General features: G+C 41.2%; 1 protein-coding gene across 6 annotated transcripts in view; it reads left to right on the forward strand.

The window, feature by feature from the left end:
* inpp4b (inositol polyphosphate-4-phosphatase type II B) overlaps positions 1–14,253 on the forward strand; it is a 786,855-nt gene that overhangs the window by 543,534 nt on the left and 229,068 nt on the right. For all 6 annotated transcript variants that reach the window (XM_059965139.1, XM_059965141.1, XM_059965142.1 and 3 more), the window contains one exon: positions 440–519. In XM_059965139.1, coding sequence (XP_059821122.1) covers positions 440–519 — 80 coding nt within the window. The remainder of the gene's footprint in view (positions 1–439; positions 520–14,253) is intronic.

Here is a 14,253-nt window from a genome sequence, read left to right on the forward strand (position 1 = left end):
AACTCATGCTGACTTGAGTGTATTTCTATGTTACATTGACTGTTCTATTTATTATGATTTATTATAAATTACTATGATTGCACATTGCTCATTTAGATGGAGGTGTAATGTAAAAATTTTACTCCTCATGTATGTGAAGGATGTAAGAAATAAAGTCAATTCAATTCAATTCAATTCCTCATCAACACAGAATGTCAAATTTCTATTCCTTGTTTAGTGATTCGCCAATGGCCTTTAGTGAAAATAGATACTCTGCTGTCATGAAGAAAATTAAGCTGAATGTTATTGATAGCTGTGTCACTGATGTGGCGAACTGTGTGAGATGGGATCTATCCTGCTATTTTCTTCTTCACCATTGTTTTTTAAAACAAGTCATATTCTGAAGCCGTCATGCTAATTGATTTTCAAGCTAATGAAGACATTCTTCTCTACATTGCAGCGAAGCTTCCTGGGCTCTGCTACGTTTACTATAGGTGATCTGCTGAAGTCGGAAGAGCAAACGCTGACTATAAATCTAAGGTATGTGTTGGTTAAGTGATGAAATCGGCCTCCTTGCAATGATGGTAATATGCAAAATCTATATCTAACTTCAAGATAGGCAGCTGCTTAATTGACCATTTCTGAACCCCAGTGGTCACTGTGCCTTGTATTGAATATATGTAAGAAGCTCTGTATGACAAATAGATAAATGCAGATGCAACTGCAGCAATGATCTCTTATGGCTGTTAAAGACACAAATGAAGTGAATTCAAACAATCTCATTTTAGTTCCCAGGAGAGAGAAATCCAGTAGCTCAGAACTACTAATCAGATCACATGTTAATTAGCCCATTTGTGCTGAGGGTCCCAATGAATAGGTAGAGAGGCAGTAGTACCAGGGGCTAACGAGACTTCTATTTGCAATTGCTGATTCATTCTAAGATCAGTGCAAGTGAAGCACTATGTTTATCCTGACTCTTGCATGCTCTGTCTGACCTGGAACACTTGAAGCTGTTGTTTTGAGTAGAAAGGAAATGGCTTCTGTTTCTACAAGTGCCTTTGTCTCTTAGTCTTCTCTTTTAAAAGAGCTTCATTTCATCCGTGTGTGCATAAATTTATAAGTTTATATTTATTTTGAAAAATAATGCATAACACGTGTATAAGATGATCAGGTTAGTTACTGCAGGGATGGTAAAATAAGCAACGAAACATAAAAAAAGTGGGGAATTCAGATTTAATATTTTGGTGTATTGATTATTTAGATGGAATGTTAGTGATCAGAACACTTCTGTTTATCTGCATTACTGATGATTTTTTAATGGGATCCCCAGCACTCATTGTACGTTGCTATATCATTACATACACTTGATAACAAAATAATGACAAAGTCACTCAGCAGTTCTCTTTCTTCTATCCCCAAGCCAAAACCTCTTTCTGTGAAGCTAGTAAACCACTTGGGCTCCCAATGGCCCTGTGAAAACCTGATTTTAGTTTAATTAGCTCTTACTACCAGTGCTCCCATGCTCATCAAAGTGCATTCATTCATGGATCCAGGTTTTCCAACACTTTCAATTTAAAATTCTCATTCTTATGCTCAAAACCACCCTTCATGATGTTCCTTTCTCCCTCCCCAACAGCACACATCCTATCGAATATGTCCTACAGTCCTTTATTTGTCTGATTTTAGCCCTTGTGCTCTCTGTATCATTATTGACAGTTGTGTCTTCATTTCTCAGAGTCCTATGTTCTTATTGAACATCTTTACTTCTTGTCACGAAGTATAAGGAATAAAATAGATGAGCTTGAGGCTCAGTTAGAAATTGGCAAGTACGATGTTGTGGGAATAACTGAGACATGGCTTCAAGCGGACAGGGCCTGGGAAATGAATATTCAAGGATATACATCTTATCGAAAGGACAGACTGACTGGCAGAGGGGGTGGGGTGGCTCTGTTGGTGAGGAATGATATTCAGTCCCTTGCGAGGGGGGGACATAGAATCTGGGATGTAGAGTCAGTATGGATAGAACTGAGAAATTCTAAGGGTAGAAAGACCCTAATGGGAGTTACCTACAGGCCCCCAAACAGCAGTCTGGATGTAGGGTGTAAGTTGAATGAAGAGTTAAAATTGGCATGTCGCAAAGGTACTGATACAGTTGTCATGGGGATTTCAACATGCAGGTAGACTGGGAGAATCAGAATGGTACTGGACCCCAAGAAAGGGAGTTTGTGGAGTGCCTCCGAGATGGATTCTTAGAACAGCTTGTACTGGAGCCTACCAGGGAGAAGGCAATTCTAGATTTAGTGTTGTGCAATGAACCGGATTTGATCAGGGACCTCGTGGTAAAGGAATCATTAGGAGGTAGTGACCATAATATAATATGTTTTAACCTACAATTTGAGAAGGAGAAGGAAAAATTGGATGTGTCAGTATTACAGTTGAACAAAGGGAACTATGGAGCTATGAGGGAGGAGCTGGCCAAAGTTCAATGGAACAATACCCTAGCAAGGAAGACAGTGGAACAACAATGGCAGGTATTTCTGGGAATAATGCAGAAGGTGCAGGATCGGCTCATTCCAAAGAGGAAGAAAGATCCTAAGGGGAATAAGGGGCGGCCATGGCTGACGAGGGAAGTAAAGGGCAGTATAAAAATAAAAGAGAAGAAGTATAACATAGCAAAGATGAGCGGGAAACCGGAGGACTGGGAAGCTTTTAACAAGCAACAGAAGATAACAAAAAAGGCAATACGCCAAGAAAAAATGAGGTACGAAGGTAAACTAGCCAAGAATATAAAAGAGGATAGTAAAAGCTTCTTTAGGTATGTGAATAGCAAAAAAATAGTTAAGATCAAAATTGGGCCATTGAAGACAGAAACGGGTGAATTTATTATGGGGAACAAGGAAATGGCAGATGAGTTGAATAGGTACTTTGGATCTGTCTTCACTAGGGAAGACACAAACAATCTCCCAGATGTAATAGTGGCCAAAGGAACTAGGGTAAAGGATGAACTGAAGGAAATTTATATTAGGCAAGAAACGGTGTTGGATAGACTGTTGAGTCTGAAGGCTGATAAGTCCCCGGGACCTGATGGTCTGCATCCCAGGGTACTTAAAGAGGTGGCTCTAGACATCGTGGACGCATTGGTAATCATTTTCCAATGTTCTATAGATTCAGGAACAGTTCCTGCTGACTGGAGGGTGGCTAATGTTGTCCCACTTTTCAAGAAAGGAGGGAGAGAGAAAACAGGGAATTATAGACCGGTTAGCCTGACGTCAGTGGTGGGAAAGATGCTGGAGTCAATTATAAAAGAGGAAATTATGACACATTTGGATAGCAGTAGAAGGATCAGTCCGAGTCAGCATGGATTTATGAAGGGAAAATCATGCTTGACTAATCTTCTGGAGTTTTATGAGAATGTAACTATGAAAATGGACAAGGGAGAGCCAGTGGATGTAGTGTACCTGGACTTTCAGAAAGCTTTTGATAAAGTCCCACATAGGAGATTAGTGGGCAAATTTAGGGCACATGGTATTGGGGGCAGAGTACTGACATGGATTGAAAATTGGCTGGCTGACGGGAAACAGAGTAGCGATTAACGGGTCCCTTTCAGAATGGCAGGCTGTGACCAGTGGGGTACCACAAGATTCGGTGCTGGGACCACAGCTGTTTACAATATACATTAATGATTTAGGTGAAGAGATTAAAAGTAACATTAGCAAATTTGCTGATAACACAAAGCTGGGTGGTTGTGTGAAATGTCAGGAGGATGTTATGAGAATGCAGGGTGACTTGGACAGGTTGGGTAAGTGGGGAAATGTATGGCAGATGCAGTTTAATGTGGATAAATGTGAGGTTATCCCCTTTGGTGGCAAGAACAGGAAGGCAGATTACTATCTAAATGGTGTCAAGTTAGGAAAAGGGGAAGTACAACGAGATCTAGGTGTTCTTGTACTTCAGTCAACAAAAGCAAGCATGCAGGTACAGCAGGCAGTGAAGAAAGCTAATGGCATGCTGGCCTTTATAACAAGAGGAATTGAGTATAGGAGTAAAGAGGTCCTTCTGCAGCTGTACAGGGCCCTGGTAAGACCCCACCTGGAGTATTGTGTGCAATTTTGATCTCCAAATTTGAGGAAGGACATTCTTGCTATTGAGGGAATGCAGCATAGGTTCACAAGGTTAATTCCCAGAATGGCGGGACTGTTGTATGTTGAAAGATTGGAGCGAATGGGCTTGTATACACTGGAATTTAGAAGGATAAGAGGGGATCTGATTGAAACATATAAGATTATTAAGGGATTGGACACACTGGAGGCAGGAAGCATGTTCCCACTGATGGGTGAATCTAGAACTAGAGGCCACAGTTTAAGAACAAGGGGTAGGTCATTTAGAACAGAGATGCGGAAAAACTTTTTCACCCAGAGAGTGGTGGATATGTGGAATGCTCTGCCCCGGAAGGCGGTGGAGGCCAAGTCTCTGGATGCATTCAAGAGAGAGTTAGATAGAGCTCTTATAGATAGCAGGGTCAAGGGATATGGGGAGAGGGCAGGAACGGGGTACTGATAGTGTATGATCAGCCATGATCACAGTGAATGGCGGTGCTAGCTAGAAGGGCCGAAGGGCCTACTCCTGCACCTACTGTCTATTGTCTATTGTCTGCCATCTTAGCCTCCTCTGTAGCTTTCTAATCAGCCTTAATTAAACAAGCTTTCTTCATTCCTCCTAACATATGGTTTCAGTTTTGTACTATAGTGCTTTTCTGAAGCACCCTGGGCTTTACACATAATAGACTCCATCCATCAATGTTCTTCATGTGTTTTCAGCCTTTAAAATTTTGGAAATACTCAGCAGATCAGGTAGCATGGAGAGAGACAGGGATTTTTTTCAGTTAGATGACACCTTACTTCACATTTTTAGTAACTCTGGATACATCACCAACTATTCATTTATCTTACTGATCTTTAATTTCTGAGAAATATCTTTACCATTCTGCATATTATTAATAAGTTTCAATCTGAATTTCAGTTAATATTAATGAAGTTGCTTTCGTAATGTGGTGTGGGTTTTTAACTATCTTGTGTAATTTGGGTGAAAAAATTCTGTTTCTGAGTAATATTACTGAGTTACCTTATTTACAATATAGACTGAACTCTTGCTCTTTACATTACCCAGCGATTATCTTAAAGCTGTTTACTCAGCTGTTAAAGTTTAAATTGTGGCAAGAGCAGGCAGGATTCAAAGCATGGAAGCCGTCAATTAAATTTGCAAAAGTTGATTAAAGTGATAACTTCAGTTTTATATTTGATAAGGACTATTTCATAGAATAGATGTCTCTTTTATCAACTGTCTGTTTTAAAGTGTCTATAAAGTAGATTGCGTGTCTGCATGTTTTGTTTTCTCTGTAAAGGGATAAAATCTTCATGCCTATTTGCTTTTTCCATGTGCACCAAATTGCACATTGCTAATGATTGACAGTTTCAGTGCCTCTGACTTCAAATGATTGTATTTTCATTCAAGTTTTCAGTTACTATATCTTAAGAAAAGTGGAAATAAAACTTGGTATTTAGATGGATATGACAGGTTCTAAATGAATGGGTTACAGCTCTGAAATTGGATTTGTCCTGACCATTCGCAGTCTCCCCCTCCCCATAGCTGATGAATCCAAGTGGATGGCAGAGACCGATACAGTTTGGTGTCAGTGGCGTCGCAGGAGTTGCCAGTCAGCATTGAACTCAATTGAGGACTGCCTTAGGGACTCCAGCTCCGGAATTTTCTTTGGGGTTTACTCCTGAAGCTTTCCCCATGAGAGGCTGTAGCTGAAAGGCAGCAGAGTTTTGACATCAGAGTTTTTCTTCTCCTAGGTCAGGGGTCGGCAACGTTTACCACTAAAAGAGCCAATATGGACCCATTTCCCACAGAAAAGAAAACACGGGGAGCCACAAAATGAAATAACACTGCATACAACGGGTTTTTTTTTTTGCCTTTGTGCTATGTATAAACAAACTATAATGTGTTGCATTTTTGAAATTGATGAACTCCTGCAGAGAAAACGAAATTACATTTCTGCATGCAACAAAAACATTTTGAACTCCGAAAAAAAGACGTTGGGTTGAAGGTTACTACATAGTTAGCCTACCTTGGATCGAAGAATTAAAAGAATGCGCGCACTGGCGGGTGTCAGGCATTGGCAGTTGTGATGTATATTAATAGTGATAAAAAACACGTTGTAGCGGTGTAGCGCTACACGCAGCGCTAAAATAAAGACTGCAGTCAAAGGTAACTTTATTCGAACTAAACAGCCTTGCTTTAAAGCCTCGCTCAACCCGTCCCCGTGGGCGCGGATGCTCCAAAAGACACGTACTCACAAACCCCCGTAGGCTATCTCCCTTAGTCGGAACGGTGGCTAATTGTGAGCCGGTTCGGATGTGCCAGGAAACGGTGTCTCCGCAAAGTTTTCATATTGTACAAGATCACCATAATCTTCAAATTTCGAATTACATTTCAAAAGCTAACAAACCACGGGGAGCCGCATCACAGAGATCAAAGAGCCGCATGTGGCTCTGGAGCCGCAGGTTGCCGACCTCTGTCCTAGGTGAACTGTAAACTACGGTTGATGAGCCCCAGCTGCCTGAAGTGACTGGTCTTATGGCCCCAGTAACCCACTTTTGCCCCTTCTCCTGTCAGTAGAAATGGTTCTGTCGGGCGAAGCCACATGTGGAGGCCAGGGGCTGGACTTGGTTATCAGAGACTGTTTGAGATGCATGCCATTGGGAACATTGAACATGTTGTCAGAATTCATCTCCATAACAGCCTCTCCCCCCCCCCCCCCCGTGTGACAACTGTAAGGAACCAGTTAATATATTACTCTAATGCTTAAAATGTTGACGATTCTCTGATTGTCATTTATTATGAAATCATGGGAAGTAAGAGTAGGCTACATAAAAGGAAGGGTGAGGACTTAGTTCAGTTTTCCTATTCGACACAGTTACAATGCCTAGAGCAACACACATTGCACTGGAGGATACTGGAGAAACTCAGCAGGTCAGGCAGCATCAGTGGAGGAGAAAAAAAAATTGATGTTTTGAACTGAGACCCTTCAAAAGAACTGGAAAGGAAGGGGAAGGAGCCAGTGTGTGACACCAGGTGAGGGAGAAAGTGGGTGGGTAGCTCCCATTCTGACATAGTGGTCCAAGGTTTCCTCTATGGTCATGATGAGATCACTGTCAGGTTAGAGGAGTAACACCTCATATTCCATCTGGGTAACCTCCAACCTGATGATGCGAACATCAATTTCTCTAACTTCTAGTTACTTCTTCCCTCTCCCCCTTCTATCTTATTCTATTCCCCATTCTGACTCCCCTCTTGCCTGTTTTTTTTCTTCTCACTTGCCCATCAACTCTGTTTGATACACTTCCTCCTTCCATTTTTCCCAGGTCCACTATCTTCTCCAATCAGATTCCTTCTTCTTCAGCTCTTTTTCTCTTCCATCTATCAACACCCAGCTCCTTCCTTCATCCCTGCTCCCCAACTCTTTTATGAGTTCTGAGATAATCTGGTGAATTACAAATGATAAAAAATAAATCTATGAGCCCTACGCTGACTAGTTGCTCTGTTTTGTGAACATTTGTCATACCATTGTCAAAAGACATTCAACTGAATTAGGTCTTGTGTTGTGTAGATTCCTGCGGTGGTACAACACACTTGATATGGTGGGGGGCGGGTCAGCAGGGTGGGTGGACCCTGAAAGGAGTAAGATAAGTAATGGGACTTTAATTAGTGGGATATCAATCTAGAGTCATGTTAATAAGTGTTTGTGCCTTGGGAGTTAAGGCATTTTCCGCAGTTCTGAAGCAGACATGTCATTAGACACACAAGCGCAGCCCAGACTGGGAAGTTCAGGAAACTGGCATTTTCCCCTGGGAAAGAACTATTTTCAATCACATAGAGCTGAAATGAATAAGTGGCATCTCATTTCTATAATCTTTTGATCTGCAACTTAACAAATTAAAGTTTACTTTCAAAATTGTTTAGTTCTAGTTCTGAAAATCTATTACCAGGTTGTAAAATAAAATCTATTAATGCAATTCATTTTTGAACTCATTTTCCCTTTGCCTGAAATTAGATTTCCAAAGCATAGTGACATGTTGAACCCAGAAGTTGAAGGCGGTGAGCCCTCTGTCCCTGTCACCTATTAAGTACCTGTCCACACTAATACATATCCTGTTTTTGCTATGGCATTTCAAGTGTTTATTTCAGAAATCTTAAAAGTATAAGAGTGCCTGTCTCCACCAACACCATGGGGTGAGAGTAACAGGTTTCAACTAAACAGGATTATAAACTTTTATGTCGAATCCTCTGTAATCTTCAATGTCAGAATCAGGTTTATTATCACCAACATATGTTGTGAAACTTGCTGCTTCTCTGTGTCATGGAAAGATTACTCACCGTCTACCCAACTTATGTCCCTTGCAACTTCGTGCAGTGCAATTAAGTCATCCCTCAACCTCCTCTATTACAAAGAAAATAAACGTTATCTATCAAAGCGTTCCTCATAACTAAATTCTCCATCCTAAGCAACATTGTGATGAGTCTCCTCTGTACCTCTCCATTGTTGTTGTAATTGGTATTGTCACATGTACGAAGATACAATGAAAGGATAGTCTTGTATACTCTTTATACAGATCAAATCATTACACAGTGTATGTTTAATGAAACCCATACCACATTTCATTGAATTCCAAAACCTACACACAAAACGCACTTAAACTCTTTATGTAATAACGTCAATACATCAGACCATTCTCTTTAAATGTCAGTGGTTGTGAATTATGTTCATTTCTCCCAATTACACTACCCTGCAATAAAAACTGGTAAGAGTTGACAGGGACATGCCATATCTCTTTAGCTTTCTGAGGAAGTAGAGATGTTGGTGACATTAATGTGATTTAACTAGTACAGGCTATTGGTGATGTTCTCACTTAGGAAATTGAAGCTCTCAACCCTCTCAACCTCAACACCATTGATGTACATAGGAGCATGTGCACTGCCCCCTTTCTGAAATCAATGATTGACTCTTTTGTGGATATTGAGGGAAAGGGTGTTGTGATGATACCATGTCACCAAGCTCTCTATCTCCTTCCTATACTCTACTTGTCAATATTTGAGATGCGACCCACTACAGTATCATCTGCAAACTTGTAGATGGATTTAGAGCAGAACTTGGCCGTGCAGTCATGAGTGTAGAGGGAGTAGAGTTGGGAGTTGAGGATGCAGCCTTGTGGAACACCAGAGTTTATGGTAGGGATGTTGTTGCTTACCCTAATTGATTGAGGTATGTTTGTCAGGAGATCAGGAAGTCACAGATCCAATTGCAGAGGGAGGCATTAACTCCCAGGGTCTAGAATTAGGTGACGAGTTTGCTTGGAATGTTAGTGTTGAAGGCGGAATTGTAGTCTGTGAATAATAGCCTGATTCTTCCCAGGGTTGACATGTCTAAGACCAGAGGGCATGCATTGAAGGTGGGGGGGGGGGTAGGTTCAAAGGGGGTGTGAGGGGTACATTTTTTACTCAGAGAGCCGTGGGTGCCTGGAAAGCACTGCCTGGTATGGTGGTAGGGGCAAATACATTGGAGGCTTTTAAGAGACATTTGGAAAGGCACATGGTTGTAAGGAAGATGGAGGGATATGGACATGGTGTGGGTAGGAGGGATTGGTGTTTGGGTGCTTTTGATTTGCTTTTTATCTGGTTCAGCACAACATTTAGGGCCAAATGACCTTTTCCTGGGTTGTACTGTTCTATGTTCTGTAGGTGTTCTTACTGTCCAGATGATCCAGAGATGAGTGCAGGGCCAGGGAGATGGTGTTTCCCGTAGAATGGTTTGAGTGGTAGGCAAATTGCGTTGCAGTTGATGAATGCCATAATCAACCTTTTGAAGCACTTCATACTGGTAGATGTGAGAGCCACCAGGCAGTATCCTTAAGGCACATTAGCTAGCTTTTCTTGGGAGCGGGGTGATGGTAGTCTTTCTAAAGCAAGAGGGGACCACAGTCTAATGCAGCACCCCTACCAGCTGATCCACACAAGATCTAAGGACACTGCCTGGGACACCATTCAGACTCTATGCTTTCCGCAGGTTTACACTCCAGAAGACTGATCTTATGTCCGTGATGGTGACTGTAGATTAGGGTATACTGGAGGTTGTTAGGGTGGCTGGTGACATACCTATTCCCTTCTTTTCAAAATATGCATAGAATGTGTTAATCCCATTTGAAAGGGATGTGCTATTGTCTGTGATGCTGCCTGACTTTGCTTTATAGTCAGTTACAACATGTAAGTTCTGCCACAGCTGTTAGTTGAATTGATACTCAATTTTGGACTGACTCTTAGCATCTCTGATAGCTTTACAGAGGCCATGTCCTGATTTCTTATCAAGGTCAGTGTCACCTGATTTGATTGCTGCTCAGCTAGACTTCAAAAAAGAGTGGATCTCCTAGTACATCCATGGTTTCCAGTTTGGAAACACCCAGATTGTCCTTGTTGGTACACAGTTCTCAACACATTTGCTGATAATGTCTGTGATGATAGTGACATATTTGTCTGGGCTACAGCTGAGTCTTTAAACAAGGACCAGTCAATTGACTCAAAGCAATCATGTAGAATCTCATCTGTGTCTTCACTGAGTTTTCAGATGAATCTCATCCATATAGCTTTCTGTTCTGGATCCTCAAGTTTCAGCTTCTGTCTGTATGCAAGGAGTAGAAGCACAGGCTGATGGTCTGATTTACCAAAGTGTGGTCAAGGAATGACTTCATAGTATCACAATGGTTGAGAGAATGGCTGTTCGGACAACAGACTTGCTGGTAGAAATGTGGTAATACTCTCTTGATGTTGGCCTGGTTGGAGTCACCAGCAATGATGATAAGAAGTTCTGGCTATCCCATTTCAAGACTGTTAACTACAGAGTGTATTTAGTGCAGGCTTTGTGCCTATCCGTAGACTGCTGTCAGGACAACTGAAGTGAACTCCCATAGCAGGTAGTACGGGCAACACTTCACTATTAGATAGTCCAAGTTGGGTGAACAGGAACTCACCAGAACCATCTTGTTCAAGGACCATGAGGAGCTAATTAAGAAACAGACCCCTTGACTTCTAACTTTGTTGAATAACATCAGCACAACAGAGTGTTGATCAGAAATGCACCCCTACTGTGGCCTATTTGAAGTTTTATATAGGTGTACCATGATCTTCCTGCTCTTTTATTCTACGCCTCAGCCTTCTTAACCACGTTATCTGCTCATGATGTTGTCTGCAGGATCTTTCAACATGTACACCACGGTAACCTCCTGTTACTCATTACTTCCTAAGGTCCTGTCATTCATTATGTCTATTCTCGTCTTTTTGCTGCTCCAGAAATTATTCCATCTGCAATTTCTTTACAATCTTACAAATTGAACTGCATTGATTTGTGCTTACACTGCCCGCAATCTTGATGTCATCAGCAAACTTATTTATATCTTCTGTATTCACATCCACATTTTTAAAGTACGGTAGATAACACATAGAAACCATCCCAGCACTAATCCATGTGACATAAAACTAGTCACAGGTTCCAAGTGTAAAAAATTTCTCACCCTCTGCCAGGGTATTACCTGTCTTCAAGGTAATTTCTGATTCACTTTGCTAAATTGCCCAGAATCCCATGGGTTTATACCTTCTGGATAGTCTCCCAGTTAGGGATTTGTGCAAGACTTTATTGAAGACTATGTAGACTCTATCAAACACAGTACTTCAACTTAGTAACCTTCTAGAAGAGTGCAATGAAATTAGTCAGACAGGATCATCATTAACAAATCCATCCCTGTTCAATCCCTGTTTCTTTAAGTACAGATTAATTGAATTGTTAGAATTTTACCAGATGATTTTCCTAGATTAAGGGCAGTGGTTGCCTGGCTTGTCACTGCCTTTATTGAAAACGGGTACCATATTTCTGCTCGTCCAGTGACTCAGCACTTTTGGCCAAAGAAGAGGTGAAACTTTCTGTCAGAGACTTAGCAATGTCCTCACCAGTCTCCCACCCTCAATAATATTGTGGGATGCCTCTCAACAGGCCTGAAGGATTTATCTGACTTTAAGCCTACTAATAGTCATAGAAAAGTACAGCACTGAAACTGGCCGTCGGCCCATCTTGTGCACGCCCAGCCATTTAGACTACCTGTTCCCAGCGATCATAGAGCTCCATTCCTCTTCTATTCATGTACCTATCCAAACTTGTCTTAAACGTTGAAATCAAGCTTGCATGCAACACTTACGTTGGCAGCCTATTCCACACTCTCTCCACCCTCCGACTGAAGAAGTTTCCCCTCGTGTTCCCCTTAAACTTTTGACCTTTTACCCTTAACACATGACCTCTAGTTGTAGACCCACCCAACCTCAGTGGAAAAAGTCTGCTTGCATTTACCCTTTCTGTACCCCTCCTAATTTTGTATCCCTGTATCAAATCTCCTCTCAGTCTTCTACTTTTCAGGGAATAAAGGCTTAACGTATTCAATATTTCCATATAATTCAGGTACTCCAGACCTGGCAACATTCTTGCAATTTTTCTCTGTACTCTTCCAACTTTATTTATATCTTTCTTACAGGAAGGTAACCAAACTGAACACAATACTCCAAATGATACATCACTGACATACAACTTCAACGTAACATCCCATCTCCAGTACTCAGTACTTTGATTTATGAAGGCCAATGTGCCAAAAGCTTTCTAAATGGCCCTATCAACCTGTGACACCACTTTCAATGAATAATGGACCTGTATTCCCAGATCCATTTGTTCTACCACACTCCTTAGTGCCTTACCATTCATTGAGTAAAACCTACACAGGTTGGTTGGTCCTACCAAAGTGCAACACTTCATACTTACCTTCATTAAATTCCATCTGCCATTTTTCAGTCCACTTTTCCAGCTGATGCAGATCGCTCTTCAAGCCATGATAGCTTTCCTCAGTGTTCACTACGCCCCCAATCTTGGAGTTATCTGCAAATTTGCTGACCGAGTTAACCACAATATCACCCAGATCAGTGGTACAGATGACAAACAGCAATGGAACCAGCACCGATCCCTGCGGCACCCCACTAGCTACAGGCCTCCATTCAGATAGGCAATCATCTACTATCACTCTCTGGCTTCTCCCACAAAGCCAATACCTAATCCAATTTACTACCTGATCTTGAATGCTGAGCAGCTGAATCTTCTTGACCATCCTTATTAAAATCCATGTAGAGAACATCCACTGCATTGCCTTCGTTCACTTTTCCTGGTAACTTCCTCAAAAATCTATAAGATTGGTTAGGCATGACCTACCATGCACGAAGCCATGCTGACTCTCTTCAATCAGTCCATGTCTATCCAAATATTCATATATCCGGTCCCTTAGAATACCTTCCAATAACTTTCCCACTACTGATGTCAGGGTCACTGGCCTATAATTTCCTGGTTTACTTTTGAGCCTTTCTTAAACAGCAAAACAATATTGTCTCTCCTTCAATCATATAGCACTTCACTTCACCTGTCTGCTAGGGCCTTGGCAATTTCTGGACTTGCCTCCCTCAGGGTCAAAGGGAACACCTTGTTAGTCCCTGGGGATTTATCTACCCCAATTTGCCTCAAGGCAGCAAACATCTCCTCCTCTGTAATCTGTTTAGAATCCATGAAGTTCATGCCATTTTGCCTTCTTCTATAGACTCAGCGTCCATCTCCTAAGTAAATACAGATGCAAAAAATGCATTTAGGGTCTCCTCCAACTCTTTTGGCTCCATGCACAGATTTCCATTCTGATATTCCAGAGGACCAATTTTGTCATCAAATATTTTTTGATCATCTCAATATTGTTCTTGCAGGGCAGTCATATATTTCTGGAATTAGGCCTAAATTTCTAGCCTCACTTAGAAGGAAATAACATAATTTTTAGCAGGAAGGATGTTAATAGGATTGGAGCTGTGGAATATTACTTTAAGAAAGAAAGAGATGTCTGTTTTTGTGGCAGCTTTGTTTAACAATTTCCCTGTATGAAGTGTTGATGCTTATACTTGAATTCATACATTCAGTATCGCCATTGCACTAAGCACATATTTTTACCCAAAAGGAGATAAAATATTGTTTTAGGTTTATATTGAATTATGCATTTAAAATGTTATGATCTGTAAGTGACAAACATTAAGGGCTTGCAATGGTTTGTGGTATTGTCTCATTGACGTTAAGATTCTTAACTTTGTATGTGGTTT

The sequence above is a fragment of the Hypanus sabinus genome, chromosome 3, assembly GCF_030144855.1.
Source record: "Hypanus sabinus isolate sHypSab1 chromosome 3, sHypSab1.hap1, whole genome shotgun sequence".
Classification (NCBI taxonomy): domain Eukaryota; kingdom Metazoa; phylum Chordata; class Chondrichthyes; order Myliobatiformes; family Dasyatidae; genus Hypanus; species Hypanus sabinus.